We start from the raw sequence: 22,071 nt of genomic DNA, 5'->3' as shown, positions 1-22,071 counted from the left end.
ACACAGATGGACAGAATATTTCTATTCCCGGCTCACAGGGCTTAAGAGAAAACTCTGCTCAAGCATCTGTCAGAAGTTGAGAGTGGGAAAAACGTATCTGACCATCAAGAAGGCTCAAAAAGGAAGAGATCAAGTAAAGAAACGAGGGACCCCATAGGTGACTGCATTTCCTTGGGCATAAGAAACAAGCCACGCCGTGTTCATCAATAACTGCATATTGTAAATGAAGTGGCACACATTGACCGTACACTCCGCTGGGCACTGGAGGGTCAGGTTGGACAGAGATGCAAAGAGGGGCCACGCAGATGCTGCTGCTGACGGCAGGAGAGAGGGGTGGAGGGAAGGTGTGGAAGCAGCACGCAGCCCCCCCCCCAGGGAGTGCAGGCTCCGGGGAGGCTCACAGAGACACAGTAACACCCAGGGCCAGGACCAGGGGCAGCGTGGAGAGAGGGCCGTGTGCAGAGACGCGGGACATGGGCTCGGCGGGGGGCGGCTCTTGTAAAAAGCTTCACAGCAGAGGCAGCATCTGAACTGGGTGCAGCATGACCAGTAAGCGATCCCCAGGAAACCTCACCTTCCACCCCACCTATGTGACCTCCCTGCGGCGGTGCTCCACTCTAACATACGGCCGAGAATCTTCGAGAATCCTCGCTGTGGCCTATGAGACATCGGCGACCTGCCCTGCCTGCCTGGGCAGCCACGCCTCCCTCACACCCTGCTCCCGCCTCCACTGTGATCCCTCCGCCTGGAATGCTGCCCTCACTCCCTACCCTCCACCCCTGATGAGTGCTTCAGGCGATTACTCCTCGGACCCCACACCACCCACTCCAGGTCCCAGGGAGCCCCCCTCGTGGCAGCCCGCACACTTCTACCCAACCAGTTAACAACTCCACGGCCCACGACCCCGTGGCTGGGGCCTGGCTACTTGTGGGGGGGTTGCAGTACCTATTTCTTTAAACGATGAGCAGGCAGAAAAGGTTTCAGGAGGAAGATCACTGGGCTGTGTAGTTGCAGTAGTCATTTACCAACAACCAGCTGGTTAATACCAGGACAACCAGGTATTACTATTACCAGGGAAATAATAGCAGGAGCTGGTTTGGGCATTTTGATTTTTGACTTAAAATTTTTGTGTAGAATATATATTTAAGTGTGTGTCTCTGGTTGGAGAGTAACAGCTAAAAGGGAGGAAAAAATGCTGATCACAGAAATCAATGCTGGGGGCCGGGGTGGCGGGAATCCTGAACCACACATAAGAAAAGGAAAGAACACCTTATTTTAGAATTACAGTGAAATTAGGGTGGAGTTTGAAGAACACAAATCATGAAAATGAGGAAGTGAGAACACAGAAAGGTCACAATGAGGAGGAAACTATTAATTCGATTACTTACAAGGCTCCTTTGACAGTTATGTGGCAGAGACAGCCAAATTGTCCCCCAATATCCTTTACCCATTTCTCGAGTAGTAAGATTTTAGGTGGGTGTGTGACTACCCAGAATCTAAAGAACCATCTCCAAGTCCCCAGCCTGGCTGGGAGAGCCGTGTGACGGATGTCCCCACAGGGAGGAAACGGCAACATGGTAGCTTCTGGCAATATTCTTTAAGAAGCAAGGCCAGTCATCCCTTTGTTTTCTTATTTTTAGTCCTTTCACCCAATCTGCTCCTGGAAACATGAATGGTATTATCTTACACCACAAGCTGAAGGTCATACAAGGTGAGGGAACAAGAGAAAAGAGCCCAGGTCTCCAACTGCGTGGCTTGCCACCAGGACTTCCGTGGGCCAGAGAACTAAACTGCTACTCTGTTGAAGCCACTGTTATTTGGGGATTTTTCTCACCCATAGCTGAACCTATTCTGAACACTTAGAAAACTCTCCATTCGTTTTGATTAAAAACACGATTTACCTTATCTCTATACTGTCATGCCCATTAATCAATCATCATTATACACAATGGAATTTTCTTACCTACTCCTTACCCTTCTGGAATGATACTAGACCAGAGACAGGATACCCATGTGAGAAGTAGACAGTGAAAGGAAACAGCAAAAAACATGAAGTTCAGAGGACCTGGGACCATTCCACCAAAAAGTTACTGAGAAACCAACGGAGTGCCTTGATCACACGAGCTGCGAGAGATAGAGACGGACAGTTTGCGGCGCAGCGAGACCATGTTGCGCACAGATAAACAAGAAAATGTAATACGAGTGGATAGGTAGAGCGTTTAGAGAAGGAGAGTGTGAATAAAGATGAGTATACTGCCTAAATTAGTTTTTACTGAAAGGTAGCTACAAATCAATTTTGTACTTGGAAAATTACCGACACTTCAAAGTACCATTGAGAAGTTTCCAACAAAACCATCCCCCCTTCTCTTGAAGATCTGCGAACATACCTGCCTCCAACCACACAGACCTGGTAGTCTGCAGGCTCACCTGAGCTAAGACAGGAGCCACTTGTTACATGGGGCCATTTAAATTTAAATTTAAAATGCAGTTCCCCACTAGACATGTGGCTGCTGCTACCTTGTCAGAGCAGCACATTTTCATCACCGCAGAACATTCTATAGGATGGTGCTGCTGGAAGCTCTTAGGATATCATCAAAAAGGACAAGTCCTATGAGAAGAAACGTCTAAAGGCAAGTCTGAAGTCAGGAAGGGTCTGGAATGCAAGCAGATGTGTCACACCAAGTTCAAACATAATCTGAGTCTCTGAAATTTGAGTTTCACAGATTTTTTAAATGTTTTATGTCTGGTTTCTAACAGTACTGAAATTATTCATTTCTCATATATGAGAAAGCAGAGACTCTAGAAATCTCTAGAAATTTTGAGTAAAATGTAAAAAGAAAATATTTCTGGTACATAGAATTTTTCTATTACTGATACAAGTGAAGCATAAAACCACGTTTCCCTAGATTCTTGAATGTTCCTGGGCCACAATGCTCCCTCTAGAGGAAAGAGTAGTGAAACTAAGATTTTTAAAGTCCAGAGGAGGGAGACAGACACAGACAGACACATGGAAAGGGAGAATCATAGTAAAAATAAAAGTGGAAAGACAGAATAAAGACAGAAATTGAGTAAAAAACGATGCAAAAGTAATGTTTTAATTCTCCTTTTCCTGATTTAGTGTAAAGGCAAGGAAAAGAGTTAGAGATTTGGGGGTAACTAACCAGAGCCTGATCAACTATAAATTAAATAAGGATTTCCACCCAGCCTTGACCGTGCCGTCATTTATGAAGTCTTCTTACACGGCATTAATGGGAATCTGTAAACGTTGCATCTCCCAGCTTTATTCCCACAAATTCATAACTACTGCTGCCTTGTAAATGCCATTAGATATGAGAGAAATCATAAATTCAGGTATAAATTCCCAAAGCTGCAGAGCCGACATTCTGCTTTTAACTATTCTAGGCATAAGCAAATGAGATTTGTAAATGAAAACTAGTACCTGATGATCACGCCCGGAAATTATAGAAGAAAGGACAGTTTAATAGCTTAAAAACTGATGTCTTTCATGATTCCTGCAATACTAAGGGATATATTTTTTAAGATTTATTTATTTTACTTTATTTTTTATTTATTATTATTTTTTTAATCAGAAAGAGAGAGAGAGCACAAGGAGGGGGAGTGGCAGGCAGAGGGAAAGGGAGAAGCAGACTCCCCGCTGAGCAAGGAGCCCGATGCGGGGCTCGATCCCAGGACCTTAGGATCATGACCTGAGCCGAAGGCAGCCGCTTAATTGGCTGAGCCACCCAGGTGCCCCAAGATTTATTTATTTTAGGGAAAGAAAGGAAAAGAGAAGGAGAGTGCGAGTGCACAAGTTGGGGGAGGGCCAGAGAGAGAGAATCTCAAGCAGGAGCCCCAAAGGGCTGGATTCCAGGACCCTGAGGTCATGACCTGAGCTGACACCAAGTCAGATGCTTAACTGACTGAGTCACCCAGGCGCCCTACAATTAACATCTTAAACCTGAAAAGTGATTCCTCACCATTGTGGAAAGAATAGGGGACCTGACTTAAGAGATCCAGGTTCTAAGTCTTGGCCCTCTGCCTTATTAGCTCTACATTCTGAGTTGTTTCTTTCAACTCCTGAAGACTTAGCTGGTCGTGGATAAAATGACTTTATCCACCTACCTGTGCTTCTGTAGAGATTAAATAAAAATAAGGTACATGAAAGCACAGCGCATGTTATAAAGCACAGCGGAAACTCCATAAATGGTTTTTATTGTCTTTTTATATGGCTGTCAGTGTTATAAATTCCTACCACCTCTGTATCTCCTTTCTATTAGAAGGCACAATTTCATAAAAGCTTGTGATTAATTTTGGGATTTACACGTTGTGGTGATTTTAAATCCTGAATTCTGGTCTCTGATAAATACTGCCACCTTGGGAATGCCACTTTCTTAAAGGGCTTCTGATGTGATGGCAGGGTCTCTACAAAGTTTTTGACCAAATATTGATTGTGGGATTTCAATCAATTCAAACTAAGTTTGACTGGGATTCTTGAAGATTTCAACCAGCTGTCATTTGAAATCACCCCTCCTCTCAACAATTACCCAAATCCCGGCAAAGGCAGACAACCAGAGGAAGAGAGAGCTGCTATTCTGCCAGAAGGGAATCATCGACAACGGACGGAGGGGGTCAACATGCTCTGAATAAAGCCATGAAACCTTAAACACTTCCCATTTAAAATAAAGCGACCACCAGAATTATCACCAAAGCATCTAATAGGACTAAACCTCTATATACTCTTCTGAAACAGAGATTTCTTTGGTGGGGCATTAAAATTTTAAGCTCTTCACTTTATATTTAGTAGAAAACGTTACCAAATTTTCTGAGTCTTTCTCTAGACAAAACAGGTGAACCTGTAACTCATGATCTTCACTTCACAGTTAACAAGCCTGACGTGTGTAAGGGGGGCAAATCCACTTCGCTTTTTATAAATTGCTAGCTTTTTCAGGGTATAAGTAATACCCTCTTTAATGTGGTTTTACATACCTGAGCAAGGATAAGAATACATTTTTTTGCAAACATACAGATGGATATACACAATGGATCCTGATGAGAATCTCTTATGAAGAAACCTCAATGATCTGTAACATAACAGCTCATCTAGAAAGTTCTAAAAGGGCAGGTTACTGACTTATTTTTAATGGCATGTTTCTACCATTACCAGCTCTAATTCATTTGTTTCAAAATTCTCTTTCAGTGGAAAACATGAGATAACTCTAAAAAAAAAAACTATCGGAAACATAATCGATTTCACTATGCTTCTGTTGAGTTATTTTACATGCAACTGGTTCTTCTCAGTGGATCACAGAGAATTCTAAAAGGTCTATATGATGCTCTAAGCAAGTTCTATGTATTAGAATGCCATGTGTAGGTCTGCAATTTCCTGATGCTCCCCTTTTAGGGAGAACAGTGTGCTTTCTGTTGAACACTACTAGACTGGGAAACTATAAACCAGATGGGTTGAAAGTGTGTGAGAAGCACAAACACACTGGAATCTGGGAAACCTCTGCACCCGAGTTTCGTGGATGGGAAGGAGCCAGGCTGCTGGTCACAGGTGTGCGGCTGAGGAGTCAACCAGAGATGCCCCGTCCTCCTGGAAACAAATGACGTCTCCTCAAAGAGTGAGATACAGATGAAGGGGCACTGTTCAAAGAATAAGATTCTCACTTTTCCCCCCTAGATTATAGATTCTGTAATGAGAAGAGGGAAACATTTGCTTTTATTTTTAGAGTAAGATGATGAATTTCCAAATTTATTCTTGAGAAAATATCTTAGGACCCAAATTTAAAATGTTAAAGTTTTTCATAAATTAATATGCAGGCCAGATATTTTTTCATTAACTGCAGATTTCGAAAATCCACTGAGCTGAAATTGGTTCATAACGAATCCAATACATTTATCAACATGGCTGAAGAAGCAACTATAAAAGCTGTCAGTTCACAGAAACAGCATGTTCTCAGTCAACTGTTTTTTAAAAAGATTTATGTATTTTGAAGACAGAGTGCGAGCGGGGAGGGGCAGAGGGGGAGGAAGAGGGAGAAAGAATCCGAAGTAGACTCGACCCTGAGTGCAGAGCCCCACGTGGGCTTGATCCTACGACCCTGAGATCATGCCTGAGCCGAAACCGAGAGTCGGATGCCCAGCAGACTGAACCACCCAGGCGCCCCTCAGTCAACTTCGTAATACCTATCTCTAAGGGGTCAAATACATTTTTTTGTTTTGTTGATACATACAGCTGACTCCAAAGTACTTTCTGTCTGGCCATCCGAATTTAGTAAGACACCCGTAGATGTTAGATCGTGTTCCAAACAGTATGAAGAACCGCGGGAAACAGCACTGGGGGCCGCAGATCGCCCAGTTTCTAGTATATACGTGGTAAGTATCAACTGCATTCAAACAGCAGGCTCAAAACACTTACTAGTTCATAGGCAGCCCTGACTAGAATCTCGTATGTCTTCATTTATTCACTCACTCCCTCACTCACGATGCAACACTAAGTGTCTAATGAGTGCCGGCTGCTGGGTTTACCAAAATGAGTGAGACAAACTACCTGTCCTTTAAGAATATACAGGACAGTGGGAAACAGACTAGTAATTTCTCATCATTATAATGGAATGCAGTACAATAGAGAAATGGAACGCAGTGTGAGAAACACAGAAACAGACCATGTGGCTGTGGAGAGCGGACAGGGGACAGGACCCAAGTTATGGACCTTGAGTCTGTGGCAGACGCCTCTGGCTTGGGCTGGCCTGGGTCTCCCTCCCAGGGCGGTCTTAGGCCCCACTCTGACCCTGGTAAACGGACTCAGACTCCTGACGCTGTTTTTGCTTGGTGGTTGATTGAGTCCTCTACCCCGGATTAAACCTTTATTCTAATTCAACCTGGCAGAGAAATGCTTCAGCTGCTCAACAAAATCTCTGCCGCAAGGCCTTCCAATCCTCATCAGAAGGCCCCAGCGAAACCTCCCGCTGTGAGAGCAGCCGTCACTCCTTGAACAGGGATGGATGAGCGACAGGAAGACGAGAATGATCCACAGCTTACCAACAAGGACAACTTCTTCACCTGAAGTGAGCGCGTGAGTCTGTGACTTACCTTTTCAAGGGGGCAATGGGTACTATCTCGGAGAAAGGGAAGTAAGTTTGATCGATCATATTCAGCATAAAGGCTGATCTGTTTTTCATGGTAGCGCTGCCCCTTATGATGGTCTCTCTTGAAAAGCTTATGCAGATACTAAAAAGAACAAAGGAGTAAACCATGAACATAAAAATAAGAAAAGCAAGACCTGTTTAATTTAATCAGTTCTAAACGGCCTCCATGGAGAGCCTGAGAGAAAAGCGGTTTTCAGGAAAATGTCTCAGTGAAGGAAAAGTGCAAAGAACACCTTCAGGAGACAAGGACAATCTGACACTCTGTCCAGAACGGCCTCGAGTGACCAGCCATATGACCCGAACAAGTCACCACCCTCCCTGTGACTGAATTTCTTTATCTGCCAAAATCTCACTGGGTCGTTGTGAGGACTGAATGTGTTGCCATTTGTAAAACACTCAGCTCCATACTGAGACGCCCGGCATACACTGAGCGCCAGGGAAACGTCAATGAGCGCTAACATCCTCACGTCGGCTGCACGGCTTCAGAAATAAAATGCTTGATTAGTGGCCTTCCTGAATCCTAAAACTTCTTGTCTTTTACATAAAAGGGGTACAGTCATGGGATAAGAGAAAGTTCTTAAAAACTCAAGCAGCAAGTGCTAAATTATTTTTCATACTATGAAAAATTCTGCATCTGCTCTCTGTGAAGTCGTGTTGAGATCCGTGTCTGCCATGACATGCTGCCTCTCCTGGTGACCTCAAAAATCAAGCCAAATACAGACGTTCTGAACCCATTTTCAATACGGATTCCTTTCCCTAGCTGTCTGAAAAAGTTAATGGACCTCAAAGGAAGTGCGGGATTCACTTTCTACTCAGAGGCAAGATTAAGTCTATCAATATATGATGCATACATTAGAAATTGATGTCCAAAGTGTAGTTCATGCTACCTGGAAACACACACCCCATCACCCACGAGGGGCGGGAAGCCTGACCGCAGCACTCACACAAGTACATTCCCACCCGGGGCGAGGAACCGAGGAGCAGTCTGCCCCTGAAGCCGCGACTGTAGACAGGTTCGCTGGAGTCGGCCAGCCCCCGTCGTGCCTGGTCACTAAAGAGTCTAGCCAGGCCACATGCACACAAAGAAATGGCTCCTCAGGTCAGCTGGTGGCATGTCCCCAAGGCCGGGAGGGGGCGGAGTGGCCAGGCCTCCATGGCACTCGGATGGGGACCCGGCCTCTGTGCCCACACTGGGGTCAGCGTGTGAGCCGGACACGCGGCGCTCTTTCCCAGAGGGGCACGCAGGCCCAGGCGGCTCTGTCCCATCGGCCAAGGCAAATTCTCAGAGACACTGCCCGACAGGGAAGATGCGCCACCTGAGCGGGGGCCCTGAGTTTCAGCGCTGCACTGACGACCTGGGCACACAGACAGATGCCGCCGCTATGATCCCGCTCCTGCCTTCCACAGGCCGGACGTCACTGCTTCATCGCCAAGTCCCAAGGGGGCCAGCAGAGTGGCGCCTGCTTGGCTCAGCACATCACCTTGAGACTGCCAATCCCAACAGCACGACCACAGCATCCGCACGACCGCTGACCAAAACAAAACGGAACAAAGTACCTTGCATTCCTATCCTGGAGCCTTCAAAAGCTTGCCTAAAACTGACTTCTGAAGGAAAACGCTATCCCCTGAGCCTCCTCTTGGGGTGCAAAGAGGTGGGCAAAGATACAAGAGCCCCCCTCGAATTTGAGGCCCACGGTCCTAGTGGACCCCTGAAGCCTTTTCTTGTATCATTTTTAAAGGACAGAGAAACCCCGCACTCCTGCTTTATTCCCATGGTGACAGCAATGCAGAGAATCAAAGCAGCCTTCCAAGGCAGTCTAGAACCCTAGGCCTTAACAGTACTACCACCGAGACCAAATGAGAGAAGTGGGATTAGCTAGCGTGAGGGAGAGGGACAGAGAAATGAGGCTTTGTTCGTGCATCCTTCTGAGGTGTCGTAATCCAGGGTGTAATTGTGTCCCGTGCTGACTGCGCAAGCAAGGTGCTTACTCGTAGACACATTTTGGTGGCACAAACACGAATGTGATGACTTTTTTTTTAAACCACAATTCAACGGTGAGTCAGGGTTAAAGCACCTGATCTGTAATTAGTCCCTAGCCCGGCTCAGAGCTTCTGCTGCATTTGACTAATTACGGACTATCGGTGGTCAAACCTCCACACCGAGGAGTGACCTGAGCGAGTCACACCACTAGCCCACACCAGCACTGAAAGGCGGCTCGCCCCCTATGCGGTCAAAAGGGCAAATGAAGACGGTCATGCTCACCACGTGCTGCAACTCTGGTCTGTCTTCTAGTTCTTCCACTACCTTTTTAATCTAGAGAGAAAAGACATTTTTAACCATTGATTTAGGGGGACACGAACATAGCTGCAAGATCTATTGGACCAACAGCTCTCCTCTTTATGGCTCGGGTGCTCCGAGACACCCATCCAGTAACACGTACAAAAACAAAAGACACTCACTGAAATTTTGTCTTCGTTGTCCAAAAGCATGTCGACAGCTTTCTGAAATAAAAAGAAAAAAAAGCGACAGTCACTGACACCTGCTGTGTCAGAAGAGAACCCGCACACGTGCTGCACATGCTGCTAGTTACAGGTGGGGGGCTTCTTTCCACACACACGGGGCCCTTCGCTCCGCAGCAGCCCTCAAGGGAGAGATCTGTAGAAGAATGCATTTTACCAGGTGTCTCCGTCTGAGACCTCTGTGTCTTGCCTACCACTAAAACAGCGTCCTGCTACCACTCCCCAAACACGAAACATCCCGTCTACCCGTATTCTAGCCTCCGTGCTGTCGGAGAGATCCCCACAAGTACTCCTGTGACTCTCTGCTTACGGAGAGCGTGCTGGGCCCCGGACCACAAAGTTGAGCTTGGCTTCCTGCCACCTGCACCCTCACTGAATCCCTCTACCGATTACACAGATGTAAGGAGGAGAGGGTGGGAGCCAGAAAAAAAACAAGATAGCTGAAGTTTCACGATGATAGAAAGCTTATGGACTTGAGGCATTTACTTTGTTCACCATGAACATTCATGCAACACAAAGGAGACTGTGTCTGTAACGAAAGGTGGTGGGAAGACAGCCCACCAGGCTGAGCGTCATCCATCAGACCCGGGTCCTGCTCCTGACTCTACTACCACCTAGCTAGCCACTCCATTTTTTTCCCTCTAAAATAGGAGGATGTTAGAAGAGATTATCCTTAAGGTACCTTCGAATTAGAAACCTATGAGTCCTTAACTTTGGGTCATACTCTTGAACAGCAATCAGTTTCAGCTCGTTCATCTTTTCTCTACAGCTACGGAAGCTAAACTCGGCTCTTGAGACACATGGCACAGAGGGCGGGCAGGCATAAGGGGAGAATGGATGTGGGGAAATGTAATTAATTTTTATAGAAGCACTCCATCCTCTTAATCATCTTTTGCAGAGAAGCAGAACCTCTGCACCTGAACTTCTTCAGAACTGCACTAATTCTTTTTAGATCAGTAGTCTCTAAGGACTTAAATCATTCACTATGAAAAAAGGCTAAAAGCATCTTTCAGAAAAAAGAAGTAGATTTAGCTCCTATTTAAATTAAGTTTAAGTTTGTGATGGCTAATCTGTAGCACGTAATATATACATAGTACACACGTACACATATATACGTAATAGAGCGCAAAATATCCTTAAATGCAATAAAATATGACAGAAAAATCCAAGTAATCCTTTTGGAGGCTTACAGGTCCTACTCTTTAACTAAACTTTCAATTTTCTGAATGAGAAGTACTAGGTTTTATGAACTTCTTTATTTCCATCACTGTCCTTTGTTAAAAGCGCGTGCGGCGTGTGCGCGCACACACACATACACACGCATGAGCCACTGTGAGCTGTGGAGGTTGGGTGCCCTCGTTAGTGAAGCAATCCACTGTCTGAATTTGTCGTACAATAAAGTAACATATCCCACATGACTGAGACCAGTGGAGATGCCACATGCTAAATCTGTGAATGCCAATGAATAAACTCACAATAAATGGATCAAAATAGAAATTCCCCTAAAATTTTAATCCTGAGACATACAATTAAGAGAGGTGAATGAGCCAAAGTGTATGGCTAGTTTCTCTGTTTCTATGAATTATGTCAATTGTTTTACTAAAAGATTACTTCACACACACACACACAAACACACACACAACATTCAAAGTTCCATACCAAATATGAGTGCTTTCATAAAATAACCACATCAAGTAAAGGAATAACATCTAGTTAGGGTCAGTGTACTGAAGATGATCAGCATATAGCCAAGCTATGTGATTTATTAACTTCTCCAGCATCTGAATAGATGTCTAATTATTAAAAATTTGGAACAGTAAAAATAAAGGGTCAGTATTAAACACATTACCTCAGAATCAAAATCCATTAATAAAACAATTTTATCCTTGATAGAACTGAAAAGATTATGCTTGTGGATCAACTGGAAAACATCCTTGTGTCTTAATGTTAAGTATATTTCCAGAGCATTGCCATAGTTTTTGTCATAGGTGTACCTGGTAATACAAAATTTTTTCCATTAATGTTCATCAACACTTCTAACTGAACACACACATACACGTACAAATCATGTTTTGCAATATGAAAAACCGAAAAATTTGTTTAAATAGAAAAGTCAACTTTATTTGGAAGACTATTCCTTGGGACTTAACTATATGTGACCAGAACGTACTTCTTTCTCAGAGCCTTGCTTCCCATCTCCCCAAAACTTCAGAAAATTGACAATGTTCAAGTAATAAACATTTTCTTTTATAGAAATCCTCAAAACTTCTTCATAGAAATCCATATGCCAGACAAAGAAACTACGATCCAGAAAAAAGGAAATTCTTATTCCAGTAATAAAAAAATTCAGTTAAAATTTTTGTAAGCAGTATTCAGCGGGCAAATGGATTGTATCCCCAAAGCTTATTTGTGAGGGGAGTTTATAAAACTGGCACATGTTTTTCTACTGAAGCACTGTTTTTCACATTAATTCCCAAGCCAGCTCCTGAAAACCAAATGAACCTAAATTGTACTGTGAGCCCATTATTAGTACGAAGAATTACCAGTACAGTTAGTACTACAGAGCCCAAGGAATATCTAGACGTTTCCAGAAGAAAATGGTCAGTGTTTTAACTCAGAGAGTGACAAACATCCCTGAACTCTAGGCCACTTTGGGGCACCTTTCTTAGTCTTGGCAAAAGATGTAAGAAGACGGGGGAGGGGCGGTGTGAGGTGGTGGGAATGCCAAGGAGGGGCTGAAGCAGGAACCACCTTCCTGAGCTACCTTGCAGTATGCTTCTCTTTTCGCTAGATCAAAGCTCATCTAGGGCATGAGTGTATCCTATCTGTCCCTGAATCCCAGGCATACAGGAGAATGCCTGGGTCACCAAAAGTACCCAATAAATATGAAAAACATTAACCAAGCTTCCATTTTCTGAGCTCTGACTTAGTGCCAGGCACAGTGCTTAATTAGTTCTTAATTATGACCTCTCCTTTAAGCCTTGAAATCATCCCATAAGCAATGTTTACACCTTTTAGAGAAGGACTCAGGTTTGAGACATTAACTGACATGCAGATCCAAGAATGACAGAATCCAGAGCCTCCCTGGGAAATCAATTTTCTTGCATAGTCTGAGACCTGGCGCTCTTGCCTCCCTGAACCACTGCCCCTACGTAGTGCTGCTGACTAGGGTTCCTCTCCTCTGGGAAACAGTCTGCATTACAACTCTACAGTCTCGCACATTTTCCTCACCTGCTAGTTGTTCACTGGAGGTTTACGAGAGGACGTTACTAAGGGTGAATATAGGAAAACGGTATAGAAGGCTCCCTCCTCTGCGTCCTCCCCATTCAGAGTCTGCTAGATCTAAAAGATGAAAAACTTTGGGGCGCCTGGGTGGCTCAGTCATTAAACGTCTGCCTTCGGCTTAGGTCATGATCCCAGGGTCCTGGGATCGAGCCCCGCACTGGGCTCCCTGCTCAGTGGGAAGCCTGCTTCTCCCTCTCCCACTCCCCCTGCTTGTTTTCCCTCTCTCGCTGTGTCTCTGTCAAATAAATTAATACAATATTTAAAAAAATAAATAAATAAGAGATAAAAACTTTTCACGTAGGTCGAATTGGAAAAAGCAGCACTAAATTCTACTCACAGTTCTGCCAGGGTTTTGAGTAAGGTCCTATTCTGACTATCTTTCTTCAGGTGATCCCGAACTGCTTGAACGATTACTGAATTGTTGTACAGATCTCCAGGCCATTCTCGGATCAGAGTGGCAAAACCCTAAACAGAACAAGAGAAGAACACTCCTGAAATAGAATAACAATCCAAATAGTTTAAACAATGCCTAGAAGTATTCATGTAAACAGACAAAATAATCTTATGATTAAAACTCTGGCATGAACGGATCACCAATTTTCAGACTCTGGTTTGGGGGTGGCGAGGGAGGCAGAGAATCACTGCGCACGAGTCCCCATTTACCGTTCCTGGAAGTGGGTGGCGTTGGCCGCGTCTGCTCTTACGTATTTGATGAAATGCACCAGTAGGAAAGGCCCCTCTGGTTCTTCCATAAAGCCACGCTGCACACACACACTCTGGCTTTGACTTGCTCTGACCTCAGTCCGGACTAGCTATAACATTCGGACAACACCTTGAATATCCTGAAGATACTGTCCAAGTCGGTCACTCCCCCCACTGACCTTCTGTGCCCTTTGGGTCTGGCCCCCCGTGTGCACAGTGCCTTGTTTCCACAGTGGAGTCGCTGGTACCCCACCTTCAACAAGTTACCATCTTTGTCCTCTTTCCTTTTTTTTTTTTGGTCCTCTTTGCATTCTTGCCTCTGAACCTAGTTTTGTTTGGGGGATTTGAGACTTTGGCTGAAGTCTTATCCCCTAGCTGGATCTCAGATTTTGCGGTTCTGATAGAAAACACTAGATCCTCCGATTGGATCCTCTTTCTCTCCTACGGTTGATTTTTGGCCAGGATCCTGGGCAGCCTCTGTCCTCCTGATTCCCGACTTTAGAGCTCATGTTTTGTAACTCAGAGTATGGTAGAGCAGTTTACTTACTGATTCTTGGCAGCTTTTAGAGAAAAACCTTAGATGTATTCAAGACAGCAAACAGAAGTAAAAATCTTCATGTGATCAAAAAAAATTATATTATTAAGTATCTCAACTAATGCTTTAATAAACTACTATGAATTTAGTTAAGTGACACTTAGAAATGAAAATAGTGCGGTGGAATGTGCTTCTGTAAAGTACCAAGATTTGGTAAAAAGAAAACCACAAAGAATCAGGAATACAGTCTCTATTAAAGTCCTACCCAAGCAGCCCTGGGGAGGAAGGCAAGAGACTAGAACAATGGGCAACACTTTTTCCATTCAAACTGTAACCTTCCCATGTAAGAGCATGATTGCAGTTTGATTTGAGAGATGTGGGGAGGGGCATCACTAAGTAAAGATGATGTATTTTTTTTTAAAGATTTTATTTATTTATTTGTCAGAGACACAGAGAGAGAGCATGAGCAGGGGAAGGGACAGAGGAAAAAGCCCGATGTGAGCCTCGATCCCAGGACCCTGGGACCATGACCTGAGCTGAAGGCAGACGCTTAACCGACTGAGCCACCCAGGCGTCCCAAAGATGACATATTTTATAAAACCAATGAATCAGAACATTAAAATGTTGTTTGAGCCAAAACGATACTTTGGATCAGGTTTCTATTTTAAGACTCTGTAACGTGTAAGATAAAAATGTCTGAAAAAGATTCCCATCCAAACACTGGCAGCTCTCAGTGGCCCTGAGACCAGGAATCATACTGTTTGGGAAGAAGGAGGCGTGGCTCCATTTCCTCTTTTCCCTAATTTATGTGACAGCCTGGCAGTACCACCGACTCCTAATACAAAGTAAGACAAAACGACCGGTCATACCATGTGACAAGAACATGATGCCTCCAACGTAAACCGACACAAACACCACATCTCACGTCAGGCTTTTCTCTGCTAACCTGGCGCCGTACGCCCTTGAATAAATGTGCTAAGAAATACTGACACCATCAACCTGTGGTCTTTTTTATTCATCAGAGGACACGGTTTATCAGGGAGCTGTTACGACCGAGTGGGTGACGTCAGAGAACACCTCAGTGCCCATCACAGTAAGTACAAGGTTAAAAGGTATTCACTAAATGAAATGCCATGGCAATTGTCCCGCTTTTAATATGCTTATGTATCTGTCATTAATAATAGGAAACAAAGTTGAACTTTCTGTGGCGCTCGGGGGGCGTCATCAGTTGGCGCATGGTATTAGAAAGTAACGCTGCTAGGTTGTAAAAAAAAGACGAAGCTATCTGCATTTCAGTAGAAACCCCACACCAGCAAGTCAGGAAGCATCATTACCTCCAAGTAAATACTGCCACTTCATATCTTTTTAGGAAGAAAAGAAAACTGAGAAGCCAATATTCTAGAGAAGTACAGCTGTTTTTCTAAAATCCGGCCTTTAGTGCTGTTTAGTAGCACACATAATATGTGATCAAAAGTGTTAGGCAGAACACTTCCCTGCTCAATTATGTGACAATTTAATGCAAAGTTAAACACGAAACCAAGAATGATGGAAGCTAAACGATTTATAAGAGCTTAGGACAACAAATTATTTATACCCTTTTTTTTTATTATGTTATGTTAGTCACCACACATTACATCATTAGTTTTTGATGTAGTGTTCCATGATTCATTGTTTGCATATAACACCCAGTGCTCCATGAAGAACGTGCCCTCTTTAATACCCATCACCAGGCTAACCCATCCTCCCAGCCCCCTTCTTAACAAGTACTGACCAAGCAGACACCCTGAAACATTCAGGAAAAAAACATCTACAAGCTCTAAGCTTAAGTCATGCATCTTCCTTTCTGTCTCAGTCAACAGTCTTCTAGACATGAATCGACAGGATAACTTTAATGACACAGAATCTAAAATAGTTTCTTGAAAAAGAATTGAATCATGTGAAAGAATTATAATAGAATCATAAAAATAATAGAATTGCTTTCTCATGGTGAAATCGCATTACTTTAAAAAGAGGACAAGTAGACCAAGCTTCAGTATTTCGCAATAAAATTCATACTTTTCCCCACCATTTTCACACAACACTCATAATTCTCTTTCTTTTGGAAAGATGTACAGACAGAATATTTATGAGAGCCACCGTATGTACTCAGAACATAATGGAAAGAAATAGGAGAAGTCCATTAAAGTTTTTATTCACTGAAGAAACTTCTTCTGATAACTATGGCCAATAATGGCCTCTCATCAGATCTTTTACAGAACATATCACTCTGCCCATGTCACTTACGTTCTAGTTGCTTAAAGCTTATCAATATCATCTCTCCTCTCAGCCTGTAAATCTACTGAAGACAGGACTGTGTTAAGTTTCTCTTGGATCCAACTGAGTACTCAGCCCAGTTCTAGGCCATGGTAGGTTCTAAGTAAAGCTATGTTGAGTTGAACTGAATAGGAAATGCATAGGAAGCATGCCCCTAGCCTCCATCAGCTGGTACCCAACACAAACGACAGAAACTATTACCATAAGCTCTTCTAGAAGATGTACATTTACTCTAGAAAGAAATAGATCCACGCTGTCACAGCAGATTGGATTATAATACACAGTAATATGAGAAAATGTTGCTTCCATTAGTATGCACAATTATTTAATGAAGTTAATTTGTTCAAGTTTAATTCATGCTGAAGCACTTAATCCCTTCCTATGCTAAGAACACAGGTTTATAAAAGTAAAGGAACTGTACGGATCACACATGCCTCAGGCTGCTTCGGTCTTCTGTATCCAGGAACACCTAGCTGACGATAACTGACCAAACACCTGAGTTATCCGGTACGGGATCACTGTCGTAAAGGTCCCTAGAGATCTTTAGATCTAAAATTCACCTCCAAGTTAAAATGTAGTAGTGTTTGCCATATTACCCCTTCTTAAGTTGAATCCATTATTGGTAAAAAAAAAAAAAAAAAAAAAAAAAAAAAGGGCCCTGACAAGGCATTAATGCTCAGTAGGCGCTCAGAAGCTAGACATTCCTTTCCTCATTCCCTCTCCTCCTCGACGTATTAATCTTTTCGCAAACCACCTCAAATTCTTGTGCAAATAAAGTCTTCCTTATCTTTACAACCTAACACCAAACTATAAGAAGGCGATGACAGCCTAGAGCATACCACAAGGCGCTGAAATGAACACTTATCACCGGCTTAGGCTCCTGAACTTCATAAGCAGCTGAAGACGGTGCCATGCTGACGAGTGACAATGAAGGGCGTGGCGGAAGCTGACTCACAGCCGCCCAGGGTCCGACGTCACAGCTGTGGCAAAGAGCTTACCAGCCATGTCTAGAGTCTGCCTACCAGAAATCATCTTCCTCTGGTCACCGGGAAGAAGGTGGAGTCTTAGCTTTACTAGATCACTCAGCACATTATATAATAATTCGTTTCTATCATGGTTTCTCAACCTCAGTACTATTGGCATTCGAGGACAAATAATTCTTTGTCATGGGGGGGCTCTCTTGCGCGTCGTCGGATGCTCAGTCAGCTGCATCCCTGCTGGCCTCCATCCACTAAATTGGTGTCAGTAGCACCAATTACCTAGTCATGACAACCAAAAAAGGCCTCCAGACATAGCCCAATGTCCCCGGAGGGCATACTCAGCCCCTGTTGAGAAGCCCAGTTTACATGCTCGCATGTGACTTGGACCATGAGCTCCCACTGAATGCGCGTCGTTTGATTCACACCTGCGTGCCTGGGGCCCACCACGTGCCCGCAATATAATAGATAGCACATGGATATTTTCTGCATAATGCGTGTTAAATCAACCAACTTTAAAAATTTTAATCCATTTTAGGTGCATACAAACACCAAATTTAAATTCAAATCCAGGCATGCCTATTTTTTAAATGTATGCCTGTGAACAAATTATTTCATTTCTTTAATCTTTGGTTTCCTCATCTGTAAAATTGGATATTGCCGTTTATAGTGTTGTCGGGAGTACAAAATCGCAACATGCATGTGAGAGTGGGGAGCATATGGTGGGTGAGTGATGTAACTACTGCTTCTCTCCCTCATCAATAAACAAACAGATCCTGTCCAATCCCCTTCCCCATTCCTGCCGCCCTAGTTTCTCTTTAATCCTCTTCCGGCAAACTTAGATCTGAGTCTGAGGCTTTAGGCATCAATAGCAGCTGCTAGTCTATGTACGAAATCACCACACAGCACTTGTCCTTCTTCTTCAGCTTTCTCAAGGAGCCAAACAAAGTAGCTTTAGGAAACCAAAAAGGAATTAAGGAATCCTGCAAAACATGCACGGATGAGAGGTTTTCACTGTCCACACAGACGTGAGCTGTCATGGAGAGCGTCACCTCAGTTTCATCCAACACCCGCAAACCGAAAATCTGCTCCCTTTCAACCGCCTGCTCCACTGTATTATTTTTCTCGATTTCTTACCATTTTCCCATTGAGAGCAAGTAAATATGACCATGTCGGAATGCCGTACCTCATAATCACTTTCCAAAAATTCATGTAAGATCATTTCATAGATGAGTGGTTTCAGAACTGGATCTCCTCTTGGCAAGTAAGGACTAATAGCCTAAGGAAGAAAAAGGAAACGAAATCATTTCAGAAGAGGCAAAACTATACTCCAATTATGCAGAAAATATGAAAGTACAGACCTTCTGCAACCCATCACAGGGTTACGTTCTGACAGACCCATCAGAAATTGAAAATATTTTAAGTCAGAAATGTACTGAGAACACCTCCCTCACTGAATACCACAGCTTGGCCGAGCCTGCTTTATACGTGCTCACACCACGTACGTGAGCCAACAGTTGGGCAAAATCGTCTAACACATGGCCTATTTTAGAATAAAATGTTGAATATCTCATTTAGTTTACTGAATATTGTACTGAAAAGGAAAAAGAGAATGGAATGGCTGTGTGGGTACAGAATGGTGTGAGCGTGCGGGCTGCTGACCCTGGCGAGGGCGTGGCTGAGCCGACCAGGAGCTGTAGTCGAGGCCCGGCCCCGCATCCCCCCAGAGGATCATCCTGTGTATCACTAGCCCTGGGAAAAATCCAAGTTCAAACTGTGGTTTCTACTGAATGTGTATTGCCTTTGCACCACTCTAAAGTTGAAAAATCGTAAGCTGAACTACTGTAAGTAGGAGACCATCTGTGTATTTCTACTTTTAAAATGTAAGGCAACAGAGTACTTTGGAAAATTATTATGAAAAGAAAAATTTAAGTCAACTCTACCTTCTTATGACACATTACAATATATTTTTGAAAGTATATATGAGATGTATATATGTATGAATGATGACTAAAAAACCTGCCTCAGTTAAGTGAAACTTTCTCTCTCTGTTCTTCCAGACAAATTAATGAAAATCTAAATAATAGGAAGGAGAACGTCACAGAGATAAAAGCCACCTTAAGTAGTCACGGAGTTACAGGTCATCTATTCATATTTTTTTCTCCTTAAAATGGAATATATCACTCTTTAAAAACTCATAATCGTTGTTTGAAATGAAAGGAAAATATACACCTTGCATTCTTTAGCTGTTTCAGTGTGGTGTTAAGTGTTGAATTTGCAAACACTGTTGAATGACTCTGCAGGGCACTATGTACCAATTGCCGTACTTTGTTCTGGGGACGCAGAACTAGAGTCACCATCCCAAGGGGGCTCAGAGCCTCAGGGGGACAGTATGCAGACATCTAAACAGCCAACTGCAAGACTGGCTGCTAAGTGTTACATAAGCAAGGCGTTAACAAGGTGCTGTGACTGGCAGGGGCGAATCCTGTCTCCTGAGGCAGACATGACAAATGCCAGGAGTCTATGAGGCAAAGAAAGATGGGGTAGGGCACCCTGGCAGAAGGAACAGCATGAGGAAGGGCACAGAGCCATGGATGTGCACTGTGTGTTAGGGGAGATCAGAGTGGCTCCAGGATGTGGGACAGCGGTCCCAGAAGGGAGAGGAGGCTGGGGAGAAAGGCGAGGCGGGACAATGAAAACAATTTGGATTTTATACCTCGAGAAGAAGGGAAGTGCAAACAGCAGACTTATTTTTTAAGCAGCTAGCTCTGGGGTAGGGTTGTTCACAGATCTGTCAGAAGGCCCCTGCAACAGCACATTCAAGAGTCGAGGCCATGGCCCCCGAGGGGAGGAGAGGCCCACTGGTACGGACAAAGAAGGACTAATGACAACCGAAGATGTAACAGCATGAGGAGGTGAGTCAGATGTTCTCATCTGGGCAGTGGCTTGGAGCTCTTAAGCACGGAGGAATGGGTACACTGTCATGTCACAGATACAGACCGAAAGGAGGAGGAACAAATTTGGAAAGAAAGGGATTCACAATGATTTGAGTGATCATTACCAGCAGTTCCTACAAGGAAAAAAGGGCCATCACACACTTCCAGCACAGATACTGAATTTAAAAAAAAGGTCTGGGTCATGGAGCCATCAGGCTAAACATGGCCACAGGACTGGATAAGGAGCAGCCCAACAAACAAGACGAGAAGATTCCCTGGGGCAAGCGCACTCGTCACAGAGCGGGCAACCTAACTGGGAATTTTTTTTAAAAAAGATTTTATTTATTTATTTGAGGGAGTGAGAGAGAGAGAGAGCGCGCGCGCACGTGAGCGATTGTGTGCACAAGTGGGGAGGAGGGGTAGTGGGAGGGGGAGGAGGGGTAGTGGGAGAGGGAGAAGCAGACTCCCTGCTGAGCCGGGAGCCTGACCCCTGGGATCATGACCTGAGCTGAAGGCAGACACTTAACCGATTGAGCCACTTAGGTGCCTCATAACTGGGAATGTTTAAAAACATATTCATAATTCCAAGAGAACACTGCAAAGGCTCACAAATATTGAAAACGTTTTAAACGTTTTAAACAAACATAGGAATACTTTATTGTTTACTTTGGAAGTTGTGCATTAAGTTGAAAGGTCAATTGTTTCCTTCGAAGGAAACAATCAGCAAAACTAAGAGGCAACCTTTGGAATGGGAGAAGATATTTGCAAATGATATGTCTGATAAAGGGCAGTAGCTAAAATATATAGAGAATTTATAAAACTGAACACTCAAAAAACAAATAATCCAGTTAAAAAATGGGCATAAGACATGAATAGACATTTTTCCAAAGAAGATCTACAAATGGCCAACAGACGCATGAAAAGATGCTCAACATCACTCACCACCAGGGAAATGCAAATTAAAACCACAATGAGATATCACCTCACACCAGTCAGAATGGCTAAAATCAACAACACAAGAAACAAAAGAGGAACCTTCTTACACTGTTGGTGGGAATACAAACTGATGCAACCGATGTGGAGAACAGTATGGAGGTTCCTCAAAAAGTTAAGAATAGGGCTACCCTATGACCCAGCAACTGCACTACTAGGTATCTACCCAAAGGATACAAAAATACTGATTCAAAGGGATACATGCACTGTGATGTTTATAGCAGCTTTATCAACAATAGCCAAATTATGGAAAGAGCCCAAATGTCCACTGACTGATGAATAGATCAAGCAGATATGGTATATACACATATACAATGGAATATTACTCATCCATAAAAAAAGAATGCAATTGTGCCATTTGCAACGACATGGACTGAGCTAGAAAGTATTATGCTAAGCAAAGTCAGTCAGAGAAAGACAAAAACCATATGATTTCACTCATACGTGGAATTTAAGAAACAAAACGGATGAACATGAGGGGGGAAAAGAAAAAGAGAGGCAAACCGTAAAACACTCTTAACTACAGAGAACAAACTGAGGATTACTGGAGGGGAGGTGGGTGGGGGATGGATTAAATAGGTGAGGTATTAAGGAGGGCACCTGTGATGAGCACTGGGTGTTACAAGTAAGTGATGAATCACTAAATTCTACACCTGAACTAA

The 22,071-nt window shown here is 43.6% G+C and overlaps 1 protein-coding gene across 1 annotated transcript in view; it reads right to left on the bottom strand.

The window, feature by feature from the left end:
- VPS41 (VPS41 subunit of HOPS complex) overlaps positions 1-22,071 on the bottom strand; it is a 142,552-nt gene that overhangs the window by 17,920 nt on the left and 102,561 nt on the right. Inside the window, exons 15-20 of the mRNA XM_078059868.1 lie at positions 18,667-18,759; positions 13,291-13,418; positions 11,518-11,662; positions 9,609-9,650; positions 9,412-9,462; positions 7,093-7,230 (exon numbers count right to left, since the gene is read on the bottom strand). Of these exons, the coding sequence (XP_077915994.1) occupies positions 7,093-7,230; positions 9,412-9,462; positions 9,609-9,650; positions 11,518-11,662; positions 13,291-13,418; positions 18,667-18,759 (597 nt within the window). The remainder of the gene's footprint in view (positions 1-7,092; positions 7,231-9,411; positions 9,463-9,608; positions 9,651-11,517; positions 11,663-13,290; positions 13,419-18,666; positions 18,760-22,071) is intronic.

This window comes from Halichoerus grypus, chromosome 12, assembly GCF_964656455.1.
Source record: "Halichoerus grypus chromosome 12, mHalGry1.hap1.1, whole genome shotgun sequence".
NCBI lineage: Eukaryota > Metazoa > Chordata > Mammalia > Carnivora > Phocidae > Halichoerus > Halichoerus grypus.
The sequence above is the reverse complement of the archived record's forward strand: the minus strand, read 5'-3'. Positions and strand labels throughout refer to the sequence as shown.